At 38.4% G+C, this 27,858-nt stretch overlaps 2 protein-coding genes and 1 non-coding gene across 4 annotated transcripts; 2 read left to right on the forward strand and 1 right to left on the reverse strand.

Annotated features, from left to right (window-relative positions):
- Positions 1–454: 454 nt before the first annotated feature.
- On the forward strand, positions 455–8,076 carry LOC107805303 (uncharacterized). 2 transcript variants are annotated; one of them, XM_016629310.2, is made up of 8 exons: positions 455–606; positions 1,196–1,278; positions 3,155–3,228; positions 3,337–3,428; positions 5,987–6,095; positions 6,966–6,979; positions 7,504–7,605; positions 7,687–8,076. In XM_016629310.2, the coding sequence occupies exons 1-8, from the start codon at positions 538–540 to the stop codon at positions 7,825–7,827; spliced, it is 684 nt and encodes a 227-aa protein (XP_016484796.1). In that variant the 5' UTR covers positions 455–537; the 3' UTR covers positions 7,828–8,076. The 2 variants fall into 2 exon arrangements, with proteins under 2 accessions (XP_016484796.1, XP_016484797.1); XM_016629311.2 differs by having other exon boundaries at positions 494–564.
- Positions 8,077–13,829: 5,753 nt separating this feature from the next.
- Positions 13,830–16,049, forward strand: LOC142165781 (uncharacterized). Its single transcript, XM_075224153.1, has 4 exons — positions 13,830–14,123; positions 14,469–14,837; positions 14,920–14,993; positions 15,401–16,049. Exons 1-4 carry the CDS (start codon positions 13,830–13,832, stop codon positions 16,047–16,049), a joined length of 1,386 nt encoding a protein of 461 aa, XP_075080254.1.
- Positions 14,437–14,542, reverse strand: LOC142166660 (small nucleolar RNA R71). Its single transcript, XR_012697063.1, has one exon. It is a non-coding gene; the product is annotated as a small nucleolar RNA R71 (small nucleolar RNA).
- Positions 16,050–27,858: the final 11,809 nt, after the last annotated feature.

Genomic DNA, 27,858 nt, shown 5'->3' on the forward strand with positions numbered 1-27,858 from the left:
TATAACAAATTGTATTTTGAAAATACTTTTGCCAAAAAGAAACAATTTAAAGTTAGAATAAATCACTGGACTGATAGCCCGTTTGGCCAAGCTGCAAAAATCAGCTTATTTTGAGAAGTGCTTTTTTTCAAAAGTGTTTTTCTCAAAAGTACTTTTGGTGAGAAGCAGTTTGTGTTTGAGTAATTAGTTTGAAAAGTACTTCTGAGCAGCAATTAGTGTTTGACCAAGCTTTAAAAAACTGCTTCTAAGTGTATTTTTCTCAAAAGTGCTTCTCAAAAAAGTGTTTTTGAAGAGACGCCACTTTTTTCTGCTTCTCCAAAATTGCTTCTGCTTCTCCTCAAAAACACTTTTTTTCCTTCCAGAAGCTTGGCCAAACACCTCAATTTTTGGCCAAAAGTGCTTTTGGCAAAAAAAAAGAAGCACTTTTGCCCAAAAATAAGCTTGGCCAAACAGGCTATGAACCCCAACCCGACCCGATAAATATAAAACCCAAATCGAACAAGAGGATTAGAAGTTAACGGCTCTCTCTTTGTTTCCATGGCAGCAATGAGCGCAGTGGCAATGGTAATGGCTTCACCCTCCCCCCACCTGCTTATCCACTCTCCAGTAAGGGCAACCAAAATACTCTTACTTTTCAATAGAGCTTTTATTGTTTTTTTTCATCTTCTTCTTCAAATGCATTAATTCTCTTATAAATTTCCATACTTGTACGTATACTATTTTGTTTATATTCAACATTGTATTTGTTCTTTAAGATTCCAAATGCGCTTCAACATATTAGTATTTTTTGTTTACTGGTCATATTTTGGGCTAAATCTCTAGTTCATTGAGTTCTTTTCCGATTTTTTTTTTTGAATCACTTTAGCCTTTTTCAGATAATTTAAAGCTTTTTATGTTTGTTTCCTCCAGCAGTGGCCTTCTTGTGTATAGAAAGCTCACTCAGCTAAGGGGTGCTTTTTAGCAGTAAATAGATGGGCGGGGCGGGGTAAATAGTAGGCTTTGTAACAAATAAACAACTAGGCTGAATTGCATGTGTGTTTTTCCAGAGGAAATCATTTGAATTATTACAAGTGTGTGTTTTCTCCAAAGAAAATATTACTCCTACGACTTATGATTTGTTGGCCATTATATATAGTATTCCCTTTTGAGCTGATTATTAGTGCATTATTGGCTTCTTTGTGCTTTATTTTCACAGCATAGTAGTGTCAGGGCTATCTCCAAGAATATCTTGTGCAGCCATTCTGCAATTTATCCCGCAACAGCGGTTACATATCAGGGGTAAACGACTTCTCTACCACCTTTGATTAAGTGGCTTTTCCTTTGAAGTCTCGTCTAGCACATGCTTCATTCTCCGCTTACAATTTCCTGGTTTCCTTCTTTCATAATGTTTATATATCATTGTCTAGCCTAGATAATGGAAAAGCGCTATCTTTAACAGCTCTTCCGGTAATGGCATGAATAAGCAATTCCTTTAATTTATTAGTAAATCCATATAAAACTTAATAAGGATTTCAGCTTTATGGTGCAGGAAATTGGTTGTCATATCTTTATAGACATTTATTTTTAAAGTTTTCAATTGCATCATGTACTCAAGTAAAATTGCTGTAGAAATGCAATAACACAATAATACACATGCGATAACAACTGGAATTCATTATCACGCCTTAAACTAGGAACTCTAACATTCCGCATGCTTGGTGACAAACATATGAATCTTAATATGTGCTAATCATGATAATTTAGTTCATTAGTTTAGCGAGAAATTTTTTGTGGAATTCTACTCGACAAACTTTAAGGTTGATAATTGGAAAGGTTAAGGTTTTAAGATACAAACTTAGTGTTAAAGAGTGGCTAAAATGTCTAATTGTAGTGTTGCTGTAAGAAATAGATATGCTAGAAGGAAATCAGACAGAAGAAAATGTGGCAAGGTAATAAGTTGTAGAAAGAATTAACCAAGAACTGTCACTTCTTATGTTATCAACAACCATTATCTTGAACTCTAAGTTTTGCAGATTCTTTTTATCTATTTATCATAATTTTCCGATCAGCTTGCTCAGAAAGTTATCTCACCAAATAAATCAGTCAATACCTAAACTAGTTGAGGTAAGGTATATGAATCCTTTGGTTACCGAAATATACGCAAGAAATTTGACCAGCTCTGCTCCCTATCACAAAATGAACCTCTGACTTTTTAGTTGTCATCCGATTTGCTTTGGTATAACTTGGACAAATTGTGCAGCTTATAAACTCATTATTTTTTAATTTTTCATACGTCATGCTACTGCAGAGGGGTTATGTAACAGGGAACTGATATTCAACTAAAATAGGAGAAATTACAGAACTGTAATTTTCAACTTAGGGAATATAAAGCAAAAAACAAAAAAGGGAGGTTCCAGATTGCTAAACTTAGCTAAGAAAATTAAAAAGCAACTTCTTCCATGCCTTCTACTAGGCGGGTCCTCTGCTATATATGCTTCTCGGTACTAGGAATATCCTTATCCCTTCTCTAACGGTTTTGGCAGAGGCAATGTTCCTTTTGAATTGGGGACCACATATTGGTCCAGGTGTTTTGGCAATTGACTCTCTCTTGGACTACGCTTGGCTATAGCTGAAGTGTCCTGCTGATCTGTTGCAGGTTATGATGTAGTATTTGTGAGGTGTAGTATTTCTGAGACTGTTTAAGGAAATTGACGAGACTAAAAAGTGACTCTGTGATGGATAATGTATTAAAATAGCGTGTTTATCTGAAAGTGGGAGAAAAGAAACTCGAGGATTCTCTTTTAGAAGTTGCAAGGGATGTTCCTACAATATGTTAAATTAGGAACCTTGCTAACAAAGAAAGACACGATATCCGAACTTGTCTTATTTTCCTCCACGGTAGAATTTTGATAGCTCGTACACTGAAAAGACCACACGATGAAGACTTGGAATTCTTGATGGATAATAACCATAGAGATTAACACTTGACCTGCTAACTGCTGTATTTCTTAAGAACCTTAGGCCTGTAGAACTTTTTAATCTCACATAAGAACTTCAGGTATCCATTCTTATTCTGGTACAGATATGGTAATTTATCTATCTTATTTCAGTAGGATTTCTCATCTCAATGACTGCATGTAGAGAGTTGTCACTTAATGCAAGATGGTGGTTCCAGGTTACTGAATCACTGTATCTTCTCACGAGGATGCCTAAAATCTTTGGTCAAGCCAGTATTTGCTGCTGGTTCAGGTGATTATAGTCAAGCCTCGGTTCTTTTTGTTTATGGAAAAATCTGTCTTTTCTGCAGTTGTGTCTGCAACTAGTCTATTAGAGTCATGGTCTTCTCTGTTATGACAGGCCTAGAGGCATCTGTTGCTGATGATGAGGCTTTGATAAGCGTTAAAAATGCCAAGATAGCCGTGGAATCCCAAGATGCTGAAAAGATACATGTATTTTCACAAAACTGCTTTCTTTTCATCAACTTTAGTTCATCTAAATTTATTATCTCATTTTGAACCACCCTTTGTTTATTCTCGAGAGTATATTTGAGGTGTACAGCTCATGTACTTGTTCGTACGATGGAATTGGGAACACGTTTACCTGCCTTTGATTAGCTTATAATTGGCCATTGTATAAAATATATCAAAGATGAGGAAAATATCAAACTGAAAAGGACACTTTATGGTATTGACACAAACAATACCTCCATTTTTTATAGTGGTCTACTTTTTCCTTAGGCCATCTCCTAAAAAAGGAAAAGGTTTTTGCCTTACACATTAGTACCGAAAGCTACATACAACCTACTTTTACTCTTCTTGCCATTTTCTATTACTACTAATTACTAGAAAAAGGAAGGTACCTTGTAGCGAGATTTTCCCTTTTTGACCTGCAGAATTTGATTTTTCATGTGTTTTTAAAAGAAAAATTATGGTTGTGGCTAGTGAAATATGTTCAAATTGGGACCTGGAAAAAGTATTTATTAGATTTAACATTCAAGGCATGTTTCTCTGACTCAGAACATGGACAAAGATCATTGCTTCACGAGACAGACTAGTGATGCATTCTCTCTGCAGCTTTAGAGTGTATTGGTATTAACTTATATTCAATAATAATCCGATATTCTTGAGTGAACTCCCGCTCTGAGGCTTAACCTTGTGATATATAAAGGTACATGACAAACCAAAATAGGATGATAATGTAAGAGTGAACTGCGCCTCTTCTCTCTTCTCCCCTTTTCCTCATCATTCGTTTACCTGTACTGTTTGATGTCCTTGTCATTTTTTTAGCATGGAAAAGTTACATAGAAACAGAGCTGAAAGGTCTGAACCAAACTGCTTAAGGACCTTCTTGTTAATTATTATTTCATCATTTTAATCACAGTTAAAGCCCTCCCTGCCCCCAGCTGTCCCTTCTAACCCAATGCTGCCTAATATTTATAAGAAGCCAAAATTATATGAACGGAGCATCTTTTTCTTGTCTGTAATAGTGAAAAAAGGTTGTTCCATAATGGAAGTGTTTTTTTATAAGAATTCTATAATGGAAGTGTCTAATACATTTAAAAATGCCTGTTTGATTTGTGATATTTCCACTATATTCTTCACTCCATACAGTGAGAGCACACAAGGTATCAGATCACTTGACTTCTAAATTGGTTGCCCGGTTAAGGAGAAACAAGCTGTACATATTTGGATAACAAACCATAGCTCAGTAGCATTTTTCAAGAGTAACTCCCACAGACTTCATGGCTTTATCTTGATCCTGTTGGTATCCAAATTAGAATATATTATATGAATATAGCCAGTGTATAGTACCTAAACTCCTTAATTACTCCAATGCAGTGGTTAATTGTAGCTTGATTGTTACTTATACAATAGTTAACTGTTTTACGAGAAGGAAACTGAAAACTTGTTTTGCAAGTTGCCAAGTTCTGATATATAGATTGGCCTATTAGACCGATTCACTTTCATCTATATATATATAGGTAATATACATACAAAAACCTAGCCAGGCATATACATATACACCAAGTTTAATTAATTCTAACAAATTTGCTATTTTTTGTTTAACATATGTGGAACACAAAATTTGATTTAACCCATGATTAAGTGAGCAGCTTGAGCAGAAAAATAACATGTATCATGCATTTAACGGTTCGGTCTATACAGTGATTAGCATAAAGTAGGTGTATTCAATTTAATTTGCTTGCTTTCAATGTTGCGGTTGCCAAGGATCTTCCGAAAACATCTCTGCCTTATTAAAGGTAGGGGTAAGGTCTGGGTACACACTACCCTCCCCAGACCCCACTTGTGGGATTACACTGGGTCTGTTGTTGTTGTTGTTGTTGTTGTTGTTGTTGTTGTTGTTGTTGTTGTTGTTGTTGTATACTAAGTTGCTCCGACACGGCAGTTTAGGTGCCGCACCCGTGTCGACACGACACTAGTATGGGTGTGGGTATGAGATTCGTATCGAATCTGGGCAAATAATTTTGGGTACTTTGACCATGATGGACAGAAAAATTCGAGACAAGATACAATTTGATTCCCAATCAAAACCAACACAAGTGTAAATTTGAAGAAAATAACATACCTTATTTAGAAAATCAACCGTTTACTTATCTACAACTTGAGAATAAAAAAGAAATTCACACTTTACAAGCTATACGTAAGTATTTCATAAAATTTCTCATAATTTAGAGATATCTTTATATTTTTATTTCATTTTGAATTATTTTTAACCGGATCCCCGCACCTGGGTCCGTACTAGGATCCGTATCCCCGATCTTAGAATTTACATTTCAAAGGATCTGACCTCTAGATTTGCACCTGTGTCGAACACCCGCACCCGTGTCCGAGCAACTTAGGTTGTATATGAATATAGCCTGTAGGGATTTCTATCAGCAATAACTAAAATCGGTATACATGTTAGTTACTCTTATGTATTGAGGATGCATATTGTTCTCCCATGTGTTTGGTGGTATTTTGCAAATTCCTTAATTTTATTTTCTTAGGTCAGAGTAGATGTGGATAAGGAGGACACAAGAATAGTTTTTGAGAAAGTTTTGGCAAATTTAGCACGTTCTGCACCACCTGTTCCAGGCTTCCGCAGGGAAAAAGGAGGTATTGTTTTTATTTAATGATTTTGATCAAGGAGACATTGCTACAACTTTCAATCTCCTAATGGCCGCAAATATTATCACCGAGTATTTCCTCAACCTTATCGATATTTTCTTTCCTTCTTACATCTGACTTGCTTTTGGTAGTCTATTCCATTTAATCATATAAAGTACCTAACCTGATTCGACTTTGGCATTCCAAAAGTATCCTTTATTCATGTCATGTTACTATTTGTGTTTTGTATGAGTTCTCAATTCTTCGAGGTACGTGCTACCTGGCCCGGACACACCGTCTTTAAAAAAATATAGAGTTCTCAATTCTTCTCCTGTTTGTTTCAACAGTCAACTTTGTCCTTGGCCAGGAAAATCTTTGGAAATGTCAGAAACTAGCATTTGCACTGGGTAACATGAAAGTTGGCAAGTGAGATCAGTGTGACAAGCGATGTTGTTCTCGCACAAGTCATAAGCAGAAAAGACAACTGATTTTCAATGATTTTGCAAGAATGACTCCGGGGATATATCACAATATTCTCTTTTCGCAGAATATGAGTTGGATAAACTTGATTAGCAAGAAATGAACATAGTGGTTTTGGGAGTGAAAACTATTCCTGTTTTGCATAATATGCTATTGACCGGTGCTTTTTGCGTTTTTCCTTTCAATTTTAATTCTGGGGGGCCTTGGTAGATAGAGAGTGGAGGCCGTCAAACTTTGGTCGGGTCTTATCCTATATCCCTCTCACTTTCGCAATGATCACATACAACTTCAGCTAATATGCCATGTTCCGTTTTTAATATTTTGTAAATTTACAGTCGTTCAATCTCTAATGCGTGAATCTAACATATTGTAATGTTGTGTGCATGGTTGCTGCTCCAGGGAAAACATCTAAGGTATGTACATTGCGGTGCTCAGCTCAATTTATCTTACCTTGTTTGATAGCACCAAGACCAGAAAAGTTTGTATATATTATTTTCTGGCATTAGCTGGAGAGTATCTAAAACAGTAGTTGTATTTTTTTAACTTCTAAAGGATTATATCAATATGAAACAAAGTACTATTATTTCATGTCAATTTGACTGGAGAAGAATGATTTTTCCATATATGGGAGGGGTTAAATAAATGAGATGAATGGAGTTTCAAATGGAGAAGGATGATTTTTCAAGGATGACAAAAGACATCTTAAAATGTCCTGGAATAAGAAGTGTCCGCAAGTGTGGCTCGTTTGAAGTACTTCTGCTTATTATTTTGCAGATTGGTCCTCATTATTGTGATTGTTCTTCTTGCTCTTAATCGCCTCTTTAAGAAATACGGAGAATAATATTTTTAATATGTTTTACTGGGAATGGGAAATGATATCCTAGTTCTAGTGCATTTCTCTACTTTACGCTTGACAGCTGATTGACGACTTCCACAGGTTCCTAGGGACTTTCTACTGCAGATACTTGGTGAAGATCGAGTTACCAATTTTGTAATCCGGGAAATTGTTACCTCAACCCTCGCTGATTATGTGAAGAAGGCAAGTTAATCAATATTATTTCAACCTTTATTGAATTCCAATTAGATCTTCTCTAAACTTTGAAGGTTATTAATTCTGCAGGAGAACTTGTCAGTGAAGGATAACAAGATTAGCACCACCCAAACTGCCGATGAACTCAAATCATCGTTTACTATTGGAGCTGAATTCGGATTCAATGCCACCTTAGAGCTTGAAGATGCAAAAACTGAAGCCACCACATAAACTGACAGAAGATGTGACACTTGTTTTGCGTAAACGTCAATCTCATTATCTAATCTGTTAGAATCAGTAATTCTTGAGGCCAGTAGATTGAAGATCTTCAAAGAGCTACTCCTATTAATTTGTAAAACGTGAGAAGTTATCATAATTGTCACGAGCAAAGATAAATGCGAAAGGCTTTTTTGTAATGCTACTAGTACTTGCTCTGTTATTTTGCCCAAGCCTGATTGAGGAAGTGTTATAAAACAAAAATATGTGTTGGTCGGGTCCATTCATGATAAATAATAAATAAAAAGGTAAAAAGAAAAGTCATTCCATTTCTATAAAAGACCCACACCCAAGTTTTATAGCTTTTTGTTATAAGAAGAGCGACCCAAAAACAGAATGAAGAGTATGAGGAGCAGCGGTTTACGATAAGAAAAACTCACATTTTCGTCCTAGCATATGACCAACTTGTTAATGCCTCTTTCTCAATTAGCTCTTTTTTTTAGGGCAAGTTCATTTTCATTCACTCGATATGGCTAGGTGTGAAGCAACTATATGATCTAATGAGTTCCAAAAAATCAGTTAACAAAAGGCAAACTAGGATAGGCTTATTGATCCAGGCAGTGAGATGCTCAGATCGAAAGGAACTGCGTGTACGCTAGAAAGATGTATAAGCAAGCCTTTCTGTATGATCATATAGATTGCTTTTCATAACTTTTTTTCCCATAGGCATTGATTACTGATGATAGGCTATAATTACGTATTTTAGTCGCTTATTACACTCTAATTTACTGCACTTTAATTGAGTTTGAGCATTAATCGCTAGTGTCTTGCACTAATTGTGTGTTTTATGCCTTGCAGGAAGTGATCCTGAGCTCAAGAGTTAATTTGGAGCTAAATTGATCAATCCGGAACTTTGAAATCTGAGTAAAAGCCCAATACATTAAGCCGGGATCGTGTTCGGAGGTCGTGCACCAAGTCTGGATGTTAAAAGAGGACGAAATAAGTTCACTCTGAGGAAATTGCACTGCGGCGCGGCGCAACAGTACAAAAGTGGGCTTGACAAGAAAAGTGAGAACCTGCTGATAAAGGCCATTAGCGCGCCGCATAGTGCGACGCATCAGTACAAATTTTATAGAGTGAGTGTCCTATTTCGCGTGGGAAAAGGTATTTTCGTCTGGGTTCGACCCTACTTGGTATAAATACATGTAAAAACGCTATTTTGAGGGAGGTTGGACAGATTTGAAACACATATTCGATCTAAGGAGACAGAGACACAATAGGAGCAAGGGAGGAATTCTTCTACGAGTTTTTCCTTCCTCTTCCTATTTTTCATTGTTGGTTATGACTTTTAGTATTGTAGTTTTATATACTATCATGAATAGCTAATTTGTTATTTAGAGTGTTGATAGAACCTTTTGTAGGATAAATTCTTGTTATGTTTTTATATAATTGAGCAGTAACTTTTCTCTATTTGTTCAACTACATTTATATTGTGGTTGGTTGAAGAGCTCTCAATTGATTGTGCCTATTTAGTGTGTATTACTCGGGAGAGAGTACATATTTAGGTAGTTGTTGAACAACATTACTTCCGAACCAAGGGTTTAAAGGTGAGATTAGGGATAACGAAACCTTGGGTGCGATCTAAGTAAGCTGTAATTAAATCCAACTAGCGTAACTCGGGAGAGTATATCTAGTAAATTATCGTAATTACTCGGGATAGAATTACAACACGCAGAGCGCTCATGATCGGTAGAAAATACTTAGGCGAAATTATAGAAGACATAGCGGGAATGATTCTGACAATTGGGGAGATCATAACTCTAGACCTCCTTAATCTTTTCTCCAACCCGTAGTATCTTTAGTTGTTAATATACTACTTTAATTATTTAGTTAATTAGATATAAGTCTTAATATTTATTACTTAAAAATTGTTCGAGCTTGTCTTCTTAGCAATATTGAACAGTTGTAGCTAAGCCTTAGTTCTCTGTGAGATTCGACTCCGGACTTGTAAACCGGATTATATTTGTAACGACCGCTTAGTCCTTTTTATAAGGCATAGTTGGGCGTGATCAATTACAATCTAACCAACTCTCTAACTTTAGGGAATCGAGAATCGATCTTTTGATCCTCCTTAAGCCTACTCTTGCCTTTTGATTTGGTTGGTGCAGATTGCAGATGCTGAAGAATCAACCGACACTAGATAGGAACAGTTTCGGTTAAGGCTCTCGAACCTGTTCTACTTCCATAGTCACTTTAGAATTTGATTTTTGATCTTGTTAATAATTTGGCATCCCAAATCGAGGTGGCTCTAAACTCAAATTTGCCTACCTCTCAAGTTACAGAGATATGAGAGGGGCTTTAGAGCCTTAATTCAAGCTAAAAAGCTCGCTAGAAAAATAGCCATATTGATCTAGGTAAGTGATGACAACAAAAATTTTTTTTACGCCTGAGAGATAGAGAACGAGGAGGACAAAATAGTATTTTAACTAGGGCGGACTAAGGAGGTCTTATGTACTCTGTCATTTTATTGGTGGTGGTCAGAGAAAATATTATTCATTAAACCTTTTGGAACTGGACAATAAATGTTGTTTAAAAACCTTTCCGAAAACCATTTGCAGAGGGTAGGTATCATGCTCAATATACATAGAGAATAATGTTATGAGATATATATACTGAACTACATTGTCACGTGACACCTGAACAGCTTCATGAAGATGAAACCAAGTTCGTGAAGAATATTACGAATCCAAGAAGTTTTAGCTATAATATGAGTAATAGTCCTATATACTCAATCATTATAGAATTACGAAACTATATGTTATTTCTTTGTACGCTAAGAGATAACATTGTAATCCAAGAACATAGCAAAACAATAAGCAATCACAATTAAATTTGATGAAGCATCACACGAGAATAATTCATTAGCGTACTATGTAAGTGCCTGAAAATGTACCTCACACACTATAAATTAGTATTATGAGAAGCACACATAAATAATAAACTAATAGTTAGAGCATAGACATTATCAATGTTAATCTAAATTACGGATCAAGAATAAAAAATTGTGTGTACCTTATTACGCACAACAAAAATTATTGTAATTGTTACTAAGAAAATTGCTCCCAAATATATTTTGAATCACTAGAAAACAAAGTTAATCTTTCACCAATTAAATGCCCTAACTTGTGTGTGTTTTTTCGTGTAGAGATGATTTGTCAGAGAGAAAATTCCTACGCTTGAGAAGTTCTAAGTTTTCTCTTTAACATAAATAGGCAGAGTAATAGCAGTTAAGGAAGATAACTCACCACTCCCTTTTGCACGTTTACTTTAGTGGGAGTTTGTGATTGTGTGGTAACTTCTCTTAATCTCTCTTACTTATCTCTCCTAACATTGAGCGACCCATGACCCATAATCCAACATCTCCCACTTCGCTCATAGTGGGCTAGACCGATGTCTTTGACACACAATTCATACTGGCAAATAGTTGGTGCGACCTGCGAGCACAAAGAGTTGTAACATCCAAAACCAATTAAAGGTTGTACTAAAGCTCTATGTAGAAATTCAATCACATACGAAAATGATTCACTACTAGCATGAGGATCTTATTACTCACAATAACCCCAGACATCATTCGCTACTCCTATAGCTTGTTATCCGATCCCTCATACTCGAAAAGAAGTAAACTCGAGTTCACGTATAACTTTATCCATAATTACATTTGTTACCCTATGGTAAGTGCAATGGTCGACCTATGAATACAAGTTATATTATTTATTTTAGTTGTGTTCCCCTTTTACTCAAAACTATCCATCCTAGATTAATTGCTTTCCTAGACATGCACTGCATTGTCGAATCACTCATGGCTATTAGTGACATGCTAAAGTAGCAATATCGATTGGCACTTCAAGAAATAGTAAAAGATTAAAGGGTATTCCAATAAAAGTTAATATATGATTTGGGGATCTCACACAATGAAGAAGCATGGATCAATTCTTCCATTATCCCATTGGTCGTAAGCACATGTGGTATGAAACACATGTTACGGTATTCTCACCATATATTAGTGGCGCGCCTAATCATTTTACTTATTCAATATCGTACAGATCTTGGCCTAGACACCTACAAATGTCTTAACCCGAATTTTTCGCTCCAATAATCCTCAATCTATCTTCTTAGAGAAACTCGTATTTGGCTTACAAAAAAGTCATAATCGAATGGTAGAATTCATAAGTCTGACTAGTTTTCAAGATCGACCTTTACAACTGAAATATGACCTTGCACTATTCAAGGTTCTATAAGGTCTCATCTCTTCGTAATTCTCAATGTAAGAGGCGATTACTCATGTGAGATAGTCAATCTTGCGACTTGTTTGACACATTTTGTCAATACAATATCATAACATGCATACAAGATATGAGCATAAATTCTAGAGTCAAATATTGATGAGCATATTAAAATAATCAAGTTATTTTACAATACATAAGCATGGCCATATCCTTCACAAACCTAGAGCCATAACATGTATCTTAAATAGGTCTCTAGATATCGCCTTTGTAAAAGGTTCAGCTATCATATTTGCATAGGAATGTGATAATAGGCTATATTCATGTAGTTTAGCGACCATTTACGCCCCAACTTAGCTATACTTTATTGCTATATGAAGGTTAAATGACAACAAATGGCTCTAATTATGAATTTTGTGATTTGCAGGAGCAAGTCCTGATTATAAGGACATTGAACAGTGTTTGGAGCAAGGAAGGCCAATCGGAGGTGAATACGCATGAAAGAAGAAGGAAAAAATGGAAGGCAGTTGATCTCCATGAGCGCGGGCCAACCGCGGCCGTGCTCAGGCCGCACTCGTCAGGCAAAAAAGAATGCAACATGCGCGGTTTGACCGTGGTCCGAGCTCGGCCGTGCTCGTCACTGCGAGGAACCTTATTTCAGGGGTAAATTCGTAAGTTCGGGGGCAACTCTCCTTAACCTATAAGAAGCCCAGCTCACTGAAAAATAAGGTATGAAGGTTTTTGAAGGATTATTGAAGGCAAGAAGAGGCAAGAGGCAAGGTGGAAGATTCGTCATAGAGTTTTACCTTTCTTCCTCTTGTTTTAATCATTAATGATGAATTCTACTGTTATGATTGTGAAAACGATTATGCATAGCTAAACTTCTAATCTAGGGTTTTGATGGAACCTCTTGGAGGATGAATTTCTGATATGTTAATATAGATTTGCCTTAATATTTTCTCTGTTTGTTCAACTATATTGTGATTGCTGTTGATTGAAGAGCCCTCAATCAGCTGTGCCTATTTAGTATGCATTACTCGGGAGAGAGATTATAGTTAGGTATTTGTTGAACAACACCACTCCTAACATATACGAGGGATCAATACGAAGGGTTTAAATGTGGGATTAGGGATAACAAAACCTTGGGTGTGATATAAGTGAGTTGTAACTAAGGCCAGCTAGCGTAATTTGAGAGAATGTGTCTAGTATATTGTTGTAATTACTCAGGAGAGAGTTACGACAGTCAGAGTACTCATGATCTATAGAGAAGACTTAGGAAAATTTATAGCAAACATAGCGAAAATGATTCCGACAAGAGGGGAAATCAGAACCTTAAACCATTCTCATTCTTGCTTACAACCATTTATAGCTAGTTCTTAACTACTGCATTTTTATTACATAATATTTAGTTAATAAACACCCAATTTGTTACTCAAATATCTCTAAAGATTGAATACGTGAATTTCTGTGAGTCCAATAGCTGTGATCGATAGGTTAATTCCCTGTGGGATTCGACTCCGGACTTGTTAACCGGAATATATTTGCAGCGACCGTTTTGTCCTTTTTACAAGGCATAGTTGGGCGTGATCAAATTTTGGCACCGTTGCTAGGAAATTAACGGTGTTATTGATTGTAGTTAAAAAGAAGTGCACGAATTCTTAGTGTAGTCAATTTTCTTCAATTTAAACTAACCATTGAAATTCTAACATTTGTAGTCGTTGTTGTTACAGATGCATGCCTAGAAACTCCTCAAGAACTAGTGAATTGTTCGAAGCATTATCAGATCCTGAGAAGGTGTTCAAGGCATTGAACCGTGCAAATAGGAAAGGCAAACAGCAACAGAACTCAATCGAAAAAATTGAACCAGCCATGGAAGACGACAATCTAAACAATAGAGACAACGTGAATGACCCAAACAACAGAAACAACACAAACGACCTAAATGATCAGGGTGTGGCACCTCTTTCGCGAGAAGCAGCATTATATGATTGGGCACAACCCACCGCTGACATCTTAGCAACTGCTATTGTAGTCCCGCAGATATAAGCAGAATCATTCCAGGTCACAAATAACATGCTACATCTGTTGCAGAACAAGGGACTATTCTCTGGGTCATACATTGAAGATCCTCAGCAGCATCTCAAGAATTTACTATCAATTTGTGCCATGCAGAGGTAACACAACGTGACACCGGAAGCAATACGTTTGTTGTTGTTTCCATTCTCAGTGACAGGAGCAGCTCAGACTTGGCTTAATTCACTCCCAATCAACTCCATCACTACTTGGGAAGAATTAGTCAAGCAATATTTGAGAAAATTTCATCCACCCAACAAGACTGCTCAGCAAATTGATGAGATATTGAGCTTCAAACAGAATCCAACTGAGACACTACACGAAACGTGGGAGAGATTCAAGGGTCTGCTGGTTACGTGTCCACATCATGGTATTCCGGAGCAGATACTGGGGCAGAGATTTTACATGGGTTTGGCAGATAGCTTAAAAGCCAATGTTGATGCTTCAACAGGTGGAGCATTTGTGAGCAAGACATTCAGAGAGAGCAAAATCCTACTAGATAAGATGGCACAAAACTCAGGATGTATAACAAGAAACGCTCCAATAACTCTTGTGGTTCACTCAGTGGCTCTAGACCTGGCTAACTCCATAGCTGAAAATATGGCCACTCTAATAACGCAAATGAGCATCCTCACCAAGAAGGTTGAAGAATCAGGCCAGAAGCAGCAGGTATACATACTTTATGCAACCAATGGGGGTCTATGTACATCATGCATTAATCAACCATATGTCTGCTCATGAAGTGCTAAAGGTGATAGTCAACAATATCAGGAGAACTGATTATGTGGCGAATACGAGGGACCGAGCTAGGTGGTCAGAATTAGGGTCAGCAAAATCAACAATACAGACAAGCTCAGCAGCAGTACAATAACAACAACAATCATGGGGCTATGCGACCACAGGGGCAAATGGTACCTTACCAAAGGCCAGGGGTACAACCAGCAAAATCAGCAGCAGACTTATCAACAACCTCCACAATAATAGATTGTGAGACATGAAGATAGGTTTGCTAAACTCGAGGGTATGATGCAACAAGTGATTGGGTCCACTGGAAAACTAGCTGACATAGTAGACCCACATGAGTCAATGATTAAGAATATTGAGATCCAGTTAGGACAGATTTCTATGGCCCTAAATAATCGTCCTCATGGGACATTACCCGTAGGCACCCAAATTAATCCAAAAGAGTAGGGCCCAAAGCAGCTGATGGCAGTGAGTCTCTGAAATGGTAGGGACTTAGATTTGGAGCAAGAAATTGCTCACGAAAGCAGGCCGACTGAGACACTGGTGCCAGTACCCATTAAGATAGATGATTCAGCAGGTGTAACTAAGGTGACGGTACAGAATGTGCAAGAGAACACCAACAAAAAAGATGAGGTTGTGAAAGAGGCTGAGGTTGCACCGGAACCGACAGTAGAAGCAGTGCCTGAACAAGAGAAAAACCAAATCACAGGGAAGAAGCGACCTCCAGCACCATTCCCACAGAGATTGGTCAAGTATCAGAAAGAAGAGCAGTACAAGAAATTTTTGGAGATGTTGAAGCAAATTCAAGTAAACATTCCATTGACTGGTGCTTTAAAGGAAATGCCTGGTTATGCAAAAATGATGAAGGACTTGATGTCCCGCACGTTCGACTTTCAAGACTTAGCCACGGTTACACTAACTCAAACTTGTAGTGTTGTTGTGATGAGACCCATAGCCGAGAAGCTGTCTGATCTAGGGAGTTTCACAATCCCTTGCACAATAGGCAACTTTGCTTTTGATAAGGCACTGTGTGATCTGGAAGCTAGCATAAATATTTTGCCCCTAGCTATCTACAAAAGGCTAGGCATTGGAGAGCTAGACCCATGTCTATGCTATTACAGCTGGCTGACCGAATAGTGAAGAGGCCCTCTGGGATTCTGGATGATGTATTGGTGTAGGTTGGGCAGTTTGTGTTCCCAGCAGATTTTGTCATCCTTGACTATCGGGTTGACGAGGAAATTCCCATAATTTTGGGAAGACCATTCTTGGCCACTGGGAGAGCTTTAATTGATTGTGAAACTGGAGAGCTCAAGATGAGATTAAACGATGAAAGATAACATTCAATGTGCAGAAATCTATGCGCAAACCTAGTGAATTTGCCAATTGCTCTTTAATAGATGTTGTGGATGTAGTGTTGGAAGAGAACGATGAAGCATTGAATATTAAAAAACACCTTAGCAACTTGTCTCATGAACTTAGATGAAGCTAATGGTGAAGACTTGGCAAAGTGGGTACTGGATCTTGAAGGCCAAGGTTTTTGGAAAAGGGAGCTTGAATTTGAGCCTTTGCACTTGGAGGAAAGAAAAGCTCCTCCAGATAAGCTGTCAATAGAAGAGCCACCAAAGTTGGAACTGAAACCACTGCCCTCTCATCTCAGGTATGCATTCTTAGGACCTAACTCAACTTTACCTGTTATTATCTCATCCAGTTTGTTAGATGTGCAGGCAGAACAGCTTTTGCAGGTACTAACTGAGTGCAAGACTGCAATTGGGTGGATTATTGCAGACATTAAGGGGATCAGCTCGCCCTTCTATATGCATAAGATTCGGCTGAAAGATGGGCATAAACCTTCTAGAGAACATCAAAGAAGGCCGAACCCCAACATGAAAGAAGTGGTGAAAAAGGAAGTGATTAAATGGTTAGATGCAGGAATCATATTCCCTATCTCTGACAGCAACTGGGTTAGCCTAGTGCAGTATGTACCGAAAAAGGGAGGTATGATGGTAGTGAAAAATGAGAAGAACGAGTTGATCTCTACATGAACAGTCACATGTTGGAGAATCTGTATGGATTACAGGATGTTGAACTTGGCTACCAGGAAGGACCATTTCCCACTACCATTCATTGATTAAATGCTAGATAGACTGGCAGGGAGGTCTCACTTTTGCTTCCTGGATGGGTATTCGGGGTATAATTAGATTTTCATTGCCCTAGAGGATAGAGAGAAAATGTCGTTCACCTGTCCTTATGAAATCTATGTTTTTTGGCAAATGCCCTTTGGCCTACGCAACGCACCCGCCACATTCCAAAGGTGCATGATGGCCATCTTCATAGATATGGTAGAATAGATAATGGAGGTTTTCATGGATGACTTCTCAGTGGTGGGGAATTCATTCGATGATTGCCTTGTGAATTGAGGCGACTTTTGAAAAGGTGTATCGAGACTAATCTGGTACTCAACTGGGAAAAATGTTATTTCATGGTACATGAAGGTATAGTCTTGGGGCACCTAGTGTCAAGTAAAGGTATTGATGTGGATCGTGCAAAAGTTGATGTGATAGAAAAGCTTCCACCACCCATCTCCGTCAAAGCAATCAGAAGTTTACTTGGGCACGCCAGTTTCTATAGGATATTTATAAAAGATTTTTCCAAAATTGCTAACCCTTTATATAAATTACTTGAAAAAAATCACCCTTTTGTGTTTTCTGATGACTGTAGGGTAGCTTTTGAGGAATTAAAGAAGAGATTGGTAACAACACCTATCATAGTTGTCCCCAACTGGGAGCAACCGTTTGAGTTGATGTATGATGTGAGTGACTATGCTGTGGGTGCAGTTCTTAGGTAGAGAAAAGATAAAATCATGCATCCAATATACTACGCAAGTATAACATTGAGTGGAGCCCAACTAAATTACACTGTGACCGAGAAGGAGATGCTGGTACTGGTTTCGCATTTGACAAGTTCAGGTCTTACCTGATAGGCTCAAAGGTAACTATTTATACTGACCATGCTCCTCTCAGGTACTTAATTGAAAAGAAGGAGTCAAAACCGTGCCTGATTAGATGGGTGCTACTGCTGCAAGAATTTGATTTGGAGATCCGTGACCGAAAGGGAACGGAGAACCAAGTAGCTAACCATTTATCCAGGCTCGAAGGAGCTGAAAAGAAGGTTGAGGTAGAAGAAATTCTAGAAACTTTTCCAGATGAACAACTACTAGCCACGAGTCTCGAGGAAGCGCCATGGTATGTAGACATTGCAAACTATCTGGCGAGCGGTATTGTTCCTTATGACCATTCTTCTGTTCAAAAGAAAAAGTTCTTTCGTGATTGTCGCATGTATTATTGGGATGAGCCTTATCTTTTCAGGATTTGTGTTGACAACATGATCCGGAGATGTATCCCCTATATAGACCAATCTTTTATTTTGCAGGTATGTCAGGCATCACCATATGGTGGGCACTTCGGCGGAGTAAGGATGGCTACGAAAGTCTTGGAGTCCGGGTTCTACTAGCCAACACTGTTCAAAGATGCACGTCTGTGGATAAAGGGGTGTGATGAATGCCAATGAACCGGGAACATTTCTCGCAAACATGAGATGCCCATGAACCCAATTCAGGAGGTAGAAATGTTTGATGTATGGGGGATCGACTTCATGGGGTCGTTCATCAGCTCATATGGCAACAAGTACATACCCGTTGTTGTGGACTATGTGTCCAAATGGGTGGAAGCTGCAACACTCCCTACAAATGATGCAAAGGGGGTAATTGGTTTTCTAAGAAAGAACATTTTCACCCGATTTGGCACCCCGAGGGCAATAATCAGTGACAGAGGCACTCACTTTTGCAATCGAGCCTTTACAATGTTATTGGAGAAGTATGATGTACGCCACAAGGTAGCCACCCCATATCATACACAAACAAGCAGGCAAGTGGAAGTTTCGAATAGAGAAATAAAGAGTGTGTTGACTAAAACTGAGAATGCAACTAGAACAAATTGGGTAAGGAAGTTAGATGATGCACTTTGGGCGTATCGAACCGCTTTCAAAACTCCAATTATCATGTCGCCATACAAGTTGGTGTTTGGGAAGGTGTGTCATTTACCCATAGAGTTGGAACATAGAGCTTGGTGGGCGTTGAGACAACTAAATCTTGATAGTGAAGCGGCAGGAACAAGTAGAGTTACAGAATTGCACGAGCTTGATGAGTTCAGATATCATGTTTTTGAGAGCACAAGATTATACAAGTAGAGAATGAAGATGATACATGATAGGAATATTATTCAGCGAAATTCTAAACCTGGAGATATGCTATTGTTATACAACTCCCGTCTGAGGTTGTTTTCGGGCAAATTAAAATCACGATGGTCAGGGCCTTTTTGTGTGGTTGGAATTCACCCCACAGGTGCTGCAGAGATTGCTGCGAGTAATGACTCTCGTACATTTAAAGTTAATGGGCATAGGTTGAAACATAATGTGGGCATGGAGGAAGCAAAGGAAGTGTCAGTGACCCATTTGATCGATCCTCCAAAGTTGAGCGTACTTTAAATGTGCTTATCTGTATCATGCCGCGACGTTAAATCAGGCGCTTCATTGGAGGCAACCCATTGATTTGTTGTATTTGTCATGCCACGACATTAACTAAGGTGCTGGTTGGGAGGCAACCCAATGCTTAGTGATTTTTAGTGTAGTTAGAATTTGTTATTTTGATTTTTGTAAGTACTAACAAGTGCAGGTGAGCTTGGGCGAGTGACAAATCCATTAGGCGCTGAAGGGATAGGTAAAAAATTTGAGAAATCTCGAAGCCCAGGTGTGCAGCCGTGCTCAGACCGCACAAAAAGCCAACTATTCTGCCTCAGTTTTGCCTCATCGTGCGCGTTCGTGCTCAGACCGCACATATCGCCAAGTATTCTGCCTCGCGTGCGCGGCCACGCTCGAACTGCACATGTAGCTCCTCCTTCCACTTTAGTTAAAGTTATTTTTTTTATTTTTTATTTTATTTTGTTCTTTTAATTCTAATATTCTAACTCTTATTACCCCTCCCCCCTAACCTGATACCCCTACCCCTCTCTCTCTCTTCACTCTTAACCACGCCCAACACCCTAAACCCTCCCTCACAAATCAAAACACCTAACTCCTCTCTTTCTTCCCAAAGAACCCCATCCCTCATACTCCCAAATTACCGATCAAAGCACACCCACTCCACTCTATTTTCTCTTCTAACAGTCCCCTCACATAACCTAACTACAACTCCACCAGGTAAGGTCATTGTTTTTTTCAATTATTGTTGGGATATTTGAGTTCTTGGGTGTGTACTAGTTTTCTTTTTCTTTAATAGATTTCTTTAGTACTGTGCTCTAGTATACTAGTGGGTTTGTTGAGGTTGTTGTAGATGTGTCTCTTGACATTTGTTGTTAACGTTGGGGCAATTGTGGTTGAGTTTGGCTTATAACTTTGTTAATTGGGGACTCCGGTGAATGGTACATATAAAGTGTTTGTTAAATTGCCTCAGTGAATAGTTAATGTAAATTGTGGCCAATTGTGCAGATGAAGTCTGAGTAACCGCCTTTGGTTCACATCTCTTATGTTTCGCTGATGATGTCCTTTATTTCAGGTAGTATGGCACCTCCCAGTAAATGCCCAACCACCGGTGCTTCATCCAGCGGCCAAGCTGGATTCTCTAGAGCACGTGCTTCAACTCCTGCTCGTCCATATGATAGTTACAAGTTCGTCTCCAATGCAGCTCAGGACCGTTTTGGTGACAAGGCATCCAAGAAGCCCATACCGGAGAGGGGTATTAATATAGGGTCTCTCCAATATGACTGTCCCAACATGTACAATGAGTTGGTCCGACGCGGGCTGGATATTTTCTTTAAAGAACCGGATGAAGTAAGTTTGATGGTTGTGCGTGAATTTTACACCAACATTAAAGAACATGTGAACGGTGTGTGCACAGTGCGCAAGAAGCATGTGGAAGCCTCTGTCGAGGCCATTCGGAGAACATACCGGCTGCCCGCACCTGTGGCGGAGGTGGAGGACTACAATAAAGCCCATGGCAGATGATACACCACGTGGGATTTGTTCTTTGAAACAATATGTGTGCTTGGAAAGGAAATTGTGTGGATGAGACGTGGGTATAAGTTCCATTCGGCGGCACTAACCTTTGAAGGGAAGTGTTGGCTGTATGTCATCAATAATTGTCTGCTCCCATCCTCCAACACCACTGAAGTGACTCCTCGAGTTGCATTGATTTGGTGTTTCATGAATGGCCATAATTTTGACGTGGCCAAGATTATTCACGAGGAGATGTTTACTTGTTGCCCGGTGAAGCGGTATGGTTTCTTCTTCCTTCCCTAGTCACTAAGGTATGCCAGACAACACGGGTGTCGGAGAGCTTGAGCGTGGGTGGAAAAGTGCAGAAAGAGGCAAAGTTTCGAGCAGATAAGGTAACTATTGGGAAGGACCCTGTGGCACCTGGAGGTGCTAATAGCGATGACTCGAATGCACCTGAGGAGGGAGATGATGAGTAGGAGGAAGTAGGAGCTGAGTCGCCCACCCATGAGCATGTTGCGGAAGCCGCCAGACCGTCTGGGTCGGTCGGGTTACTCGGTTAGCGGCCTTAGAGCAGGAGATGGAAGGGTTGCATACCACTATCACAGACTTGGGGACTAGAGTTGATACCTTGGCCACCCAAAATGTTAAATCAGAGAAGAAAATCATGGAATGGTGGCATGCGTTGGGGCGGGCGTGTAACCTTGACCCTGGCATTGTCTCCGATCAGAACTGATCTGTCAGGGAAGTTCCTTCACCTCGCATTTCTTTATTTTGTATGACATGAGGACATGCCATCATTTTAAGTGTGGGGTGGGGGATACTTCGTTTGTATGTTGTATATATATGAACATAGCTTGATTTTGGTCTTTAGTTAGTTGTCTAAATGTGTGATTCGACTTGTCCCGACAATGGATATCACTCGACGGGTTTTTTGAGGGTCTAAGTCGATATAATTTTTTTAAAAAAAAACATGAAAAAAGAGAAGAAAAGATTTTCTTGTGTAGGTAGTGTATCAATTTCCCCTTGGTTTTTCTTTGGACGGCAGTTCTTTTCCAAGGGTTTTGTTTGAATCAGGTGTAGTTAGTTTTTATTTTTTTAAGGTACATATGGGTTATGAGCTAAGATGGAAAGAGAATCTCTTAACGTTGTTACGCCTTGAATACAGTAGACACTTTAGTGTGATGCTTAGTCTCAGTTGTTGATTCTTGTTAGAGTGCCTTAAATTGTATGTTCTTAACTTGACTTAAGTACTCAGACGAGAGTGTTTTGATAATCCAATCTGGAGTGAGTCATGTGCCATGTGTGTGTGAGATTTATTGTATTCTGTGCACTGCATTTGATGCCTAGAACTTGCCATGGGTGTTTGCAAAGCGAAATAGTAGTTTTGTTCAGTCTTAGAAGTGATATAGGCGTTTCTCTGTTGAACCAGATATGTATATTTTACCTACCTAATTGTTATGTATCGTATTTAACCCCTTTGAGCCTGTAATCCTACTTCCTTGGCAACCACATTACAAGCCTTACCCAATTATTTGAATGAACCATATGTTTGAACCTTTTCACCTCCCATAAACACTTGAATTGTGATAAACTGGTAGAAGTTAAAGTGTGGGGTGGTTGGTTTGGCGTTTGAGTGGAACTAATGAAATCAGGAGAAAGGTGCATGGTTTTGAATAAGTAAGAGCCACTTGAAATATATATAATAGTTACATTGTTGTGAAAAATAGTCTTTGACAAGTAGTGGCTCTTGATTAAGTGTGCTTAAAGAATCAGGGAGTTAATATATATTGATGTAAAGGTGGAGTCATGGTTCGACATAAGTGCGGGGTTCTGAATATGAAAGTATATGTATTAAAGTGCTTAGGGAGGTGTAGTCACTCTTATATCCAAATGTATCCTACCCGTCCCTTAGCCTACATACAACCAAATAGAGTCCTACTTGATCCTAGACTGAATGAGCTCAGTTAGTAGAGTAGTACACTACAGGAAAGCCTATGGTGCATCTTTTGTGGCATATGAGTGTTCTTTCTGAGAGAGAGTGAATTTTGTCTATTTGAGTTCCTAATTGTTATGAATGTTATTGCTTGTGGAACTACTCTCGTTTGCAATGTGAGGGCACTTGATTCATGAAGGAAAGATACATCTTGACCTCTGTGTAGAGTAAGTGAGTAAGTTAGGAATATTGCACGGCATGTGAGAGTCAACTCTTGAGGCAAAGATGTTACACTACTGGACTCAATCCTTGTGATATGTTCTTGGTGTGATGAGTTAGAGAAGTTGCTTAGCAAAGGAACCTCTGTAGAGTATGATTGATTGCTCGGGGATGAGCAATGAAGTAAGTGTGGGGTTTTGATAATAGGCTATATTCATGTAGTTTAGGGACCATTTACGCCCAACTTAGCTATACTTTATTGCTATATGAAGGTTAAATGACAACAAATGGCTCTAATTATGAATTTTGTGCTTTGCAGGAGCAAGTCCTGATTATGAGGACATTGAAGAGTGTTTGGAGCAAGGAAGGCCAATCAGAGGTGAATGCGCGTGAAAGAAGGAAAAAATGGAAGGCAGTTGATCTCCATGAGCGCGGGCCAACCGCGGCCGCACTCAGGCCGTGCTCATCAGGCAAAAAAGAATGCAACATGCGCGGTTTGACCGTGGTCCGAGCTCGACCACGCTCGTCACTGCGAGGAACCTTATTTCAGGGGTAAATTCGTAAGTTCGGGGGAAACTCTCCTTAACCTATAAGAATCCCAGCTCACCCAAAAAGAAGGTATGAAGGTTTTTAAAGGATTATTGAAGGCAAGAAGAGGCAAGAGGCAAGGTGGAAGATTAGTCATAGAGTTTTACCTTTCTTCCTCTTGTTTTGATCATTAATGATGAATTCTACTGTTATGATTGTGAAAACGATTATGCATAGCTAAACTCTTAATCTAGGGTTTTGATGGAACCTCTTGGAGGATGAATTTCTGATATGTTAATATAGATTTGCCTTAATATTTTCTCTATTTGGTCAACTATATTGTGATTGATGTTGATTGAAGGGCCCTCAATCACCTGTTCCTATTTAGTATGCATTACTTAGGAGAGAGTGTATATTTAGGTAGTTGTTGAACAACACCACTCCTAACGTATATGAGAGATCAATACGAAGGGTTTAAAGGTGGGATTAGGGATAAAGAAACCTAGGGTGCGATCTAAGTGAGCTGTAACTAAGGCCAGCTAGTGTAATTCGGGAGATATGTCTAGTAGTTGTAATTACTCGGGAGAGAGTTACGAATGTCAGAGTGCTCATGATTGATAGAGAAGACTTAGGCAAATTTATAGCAAACATAGCAGAAAGGATTCTGACAAGAGGGGAAATCAGAACCTTAGACCATTCTCATTCTTGCTTACAACTATTTATAGCTAGTTCTTAATTACTGCATTTTTATTTCATAATATTTAGTTAATAAACACCCAATTTGTTACTCAAATATCTCTGAAGATTGAATATGTGAATTTTTATGAGTCCAACAGTTGTGATCCATAGGTTAATTCCCTGTGGGATTCGACTCCGGACTTGTTAACCGGAATATATTTGCAGCGATCGCTTTGTCCTTTTTATAAGACATAGTTGGGCGTGATCAAAATGTACTGTAAATTTATCTCTCCATTTGCTACCATGTCTCTCACAAAGTTATACTTGATGTCAATGTGTTTGGTCTTCCTGTGATACTTAGGATCTTTTGTGTATGCAATAGCCGCTTGAATATCACAATATAGAGTCATGGGACCCTGAGAGTTCTTTGTAATATCCAAATGCTCAAAGAATCTCTTCAACCAAACAACTTCTTGTAATACAAACGCATAAGCCACAAACTCAGCTTCCATCGTCGAAAGGGCTGTACAGGTTTGTTTCTTACTTTTCCATGAAATAGCACCACCATTAAGTAAGAAAGCATAACCAGATGTTGATTTTCTATTATTTCGTTCACCAGCCCAATCAACATATGTATATCCTCTCATGTATAAATCATTTCCACTATAACATAGTGAAGAATCAGCAGTTCCCTTCAGGTATCTGAAAATTCTCTTCACAGCTTTCCAATGTTCTCTTCCAGAATTGGATTGATACCTGCTAACCAGACCTACAACATAATAAATGTCCAAACGAGTACACATCATAATGTACATCAAACTCCCGACAACACTTGAATACGGAATGCGAGACATGTCTTCCTTTTCATTTTCAGTCTTGGGACACTTTTCAAGGCTTAAAGTTTCACCTCTCGCTATAGGAATATCTGTGGATTTGCAACTATTAATGCGAAAATGCTCCAAAATATTCTTTATATAAGTTTCTTGAGATAGACTCAATAACTTTTTGGAACGGTCTCTTTGGATCTTAACCCCAAGGATATAGTCTACCTCACCCATATATTTCATTTTAAATGACTTTGAAAGCCATGGCTTGATAGTTTTCAAATACTCCAAATTATTTCCGACCAATAAAATATCGTCCACATAAAGAGAAAGAATTACAAACATCCCATTGGATTTCTTCACATAAATTCAAAGGTCTTCATTGATCATGGTGAAATCATACGAGATTACCTCATTGTGAAATCTCAAATACTATTGCCTTGAAGATTGCTTCAGGCCATAAATAGATCTTTTCAATTACAGGCGTTCTTTTATTGGTCTTTAACGATGAAGCCTACAGGTTGTTCCATGTAGATTTCTTCGTTTAGTTCTCTATTGAGAAAATCTATCTTCGCGTCCATTTGATGTAATTCCAAATCCAAATGTGCAACAATATCCCAAAGTAAGCGAATTGAGGTAAACTTCAATACTGGTGAAAATGTTTCCTCATAATCTATTTCAGCTTCTTGAGTAAAGCCTTTTCCCACCAATTGTGTCTTGTATTTTTCTATTGACCCATCCACTTTGTGTTTAACTTTGAGAACCCATTTGTTCCCAATGGCTCTATGCAAGGTCACCTAGATCCCAGACTTTGTTTGTTTTCATAGTTCATTGCTTTCATTCACTGATCTTTTTTAGGACTCGATAAAGCCTCCGTTAAAGACTTTGGCTCATCCATTTCTGTGGGAGATACTAATGAAATGTAATCTTCAATCTCATAAGTACATTTGGATATATTTTTCTTAGCATTCTTTCGTAGTTGAAATTCAGGTTCGTCAAAAGGATTTTGGGATTGAGAGTTCCCACTCCCACTCGGATCAAGAATAAGATCTAGATCAAGTTGATTATCAATTATATCAGAAGACACTTGCTGACTATCTGAATTCAACATTTCATACAAAGGCTCTCCATTCTTTACCTCACCTTTATTTGGAAAATTATTTTCCAAAAATGTGACATCTCACAATTCAATCTCAGTAACACTTCCATCATCTAATTCACCAATAAACACATAACCTTTGGAGTGTTTTGAATATCTTATAAAGATATATTTCTTGCCTTTTGGACCTAATTTACCAAACTTGCTAAAAGAATTTTTTACATATGCAGTACAACCCCAATGTCGTAAATCATTCAAATTTGATTTATGACCAGTCCATAGCTCATAGGGAGTGGAAGAAACTGATTTAGAAGGCATTTTGTTCAATATGTAGGTTGCAGTCAATAACGCATCTCCCCAGAAGGAAATAGGTAAATTTGTCTGCGTCATCATGGACCTTATCATGTCTAGTAGTGTTATATTCCTCCTTTCTGATACACTATTTTGTTAAGGTGTGTAAGGAATAGTTATATGTCTAATGATGCCCTTTTCATTACACAATTCTTCAAATTCGTTTAATAGATATTCACGCCCTATATCGGTTCTTAAAGTCTTAATCTTTTTGTCTAATTGATTCTCAACTTCATTCAAATATTTCTTAAAGCATTCAAGTGCTTCAGATTTATGAGAAATCAAATAGACATAACCAAAGCGCGTGAAATCGTCAATGAACGTAATGAAAAATAAAGCACCAAACCTAGCCCTCACATTTATTGGACCATAGAAATCATAATGAATTAATTGTAATGGAAAATCAGCTCTCTTAGCCTTTCCAAATGGTTTATGCGTAATCTTTCACGCAAGAAAATTTTCACAAGTTAGCATTTTAATTTTAGAGAAATAACCTAAATGTCCTTCCTTAGCTGATCTATTCATTCGATCTTGCCCTATGTGACCTAATCTTGCATGCCATGAAATAACATCAACATCATTATTACTAGAATAACATGCGATAATACAACGGTCAACAGAATAGTTATACGTAGAAGGATTACAATGTAACACAATAAAACCATCACAATGATGTCCAAAACAATAAAAAAACAAAAAACCCAAAACCCCGCATCTAGAGAGAGAGACTCTGGCGATTTCAGGCGATTAGAGAGAGAAAGCCTTCCCACCGGCCACTGGCCAGCCTTTTATGGAGGCTGGTCAGTCGTCTTCTCCACCTATATCATCTCCCCAACCATCAACTATCCCAAACACAATCCCAAACTATGCACAATTGCTAAAACCTAGTGTATTAAATGCCCCAATGCAGCATGTTCCTAAAGTAGCCCTAAAACCTATCAAGTATCTTCATGGTGAGTCAATTGTTCGATGGAAGAAGTAAGAGGTAAGGCAGTCCATTGCTCAGCAGGAATTGAACTTGGCAGTCTTGGGAAAATTCTCATATGGTAAGCCTGGGATTCATGACCTACATAAAGTTTTGCCTATTCAATGTGAATTAAAGGGTTCTTGTTCAGTTGGACTTATTGAAGATAGTCATGTATTGATCAAGCTCTCATTGATGGAGGATTACATTCATCTCTTGTCCTAACCTGCTTATTATTTGAAGATTCAAAACGAGATGTGGCAGATGAGGTGTACCAAGTGGAATCCATGATGGAAAGCTAA

This window comes from Nicotiana tabacum, chromosome 11 (genome assembly GCF_000715075.1).
Source record: "Nicotiana tabacum cultivar K326 chromosome 11, ASM71507v2, whole genome shotgun sequence".
NCBI lineage: Eukaryota > Viridiplantae > Streptophyta > Magnoliopsida > Solanales > Solanaceae > Nicotiana > Nicotiana tabacum.

What these genes read in the sequence shown, in the direction of transcription:
- LOC107805303 (XM_016629310.2), top strand. Translation starts at nt 538, where the DNA reads ATGGCAGCAATGAGCGCAGTGGCAATGGTAATGGCTTCACCCTCCCCC. An exon ending in ACCTGCTTATCCACTCTCCA is followed by an intron (nt 607 to 1,195) that starts GTAAGGGCAACC and finishes TTATTTTCACAG; the next exon opens with CATAGTAGTGTCAGGGCTAT. An exon ending in TCGCTGATTATGTGAAGAAG is followed by an intron (nt 7,606 to 7,686) that starts GCAAGTTAATCA and finishes TTAATTCTGCAG; the next exon opens with GAGAACTTGTCAGTGAAGGA.
- LOC142165781 (XM_075224153.1), top strand. Translation starts at nt 13,830, where the DNA reads ATGCCTAGAAACTCCTCAAGAACTAGTGAATTGTTCGAAGCATTATCA. An exon ending in ACATCTTAGCAACTGCTATT is followed by an intron (nt 14,124 to 14,468) that starts GTAGTCCCGCAG and finishes AGCTTCAAACAG; the next exon opens with AATCCAACTGAGACACTACA. An exon ending in AATCAGGCCAGAAGCAGCAG is followed by an intron (nt 14,838 to 14,919) that starts GTATACATACTT and finishes GAAGTGCTAAAG; the next exon opens with GTGATAGTCAACAATATCAG.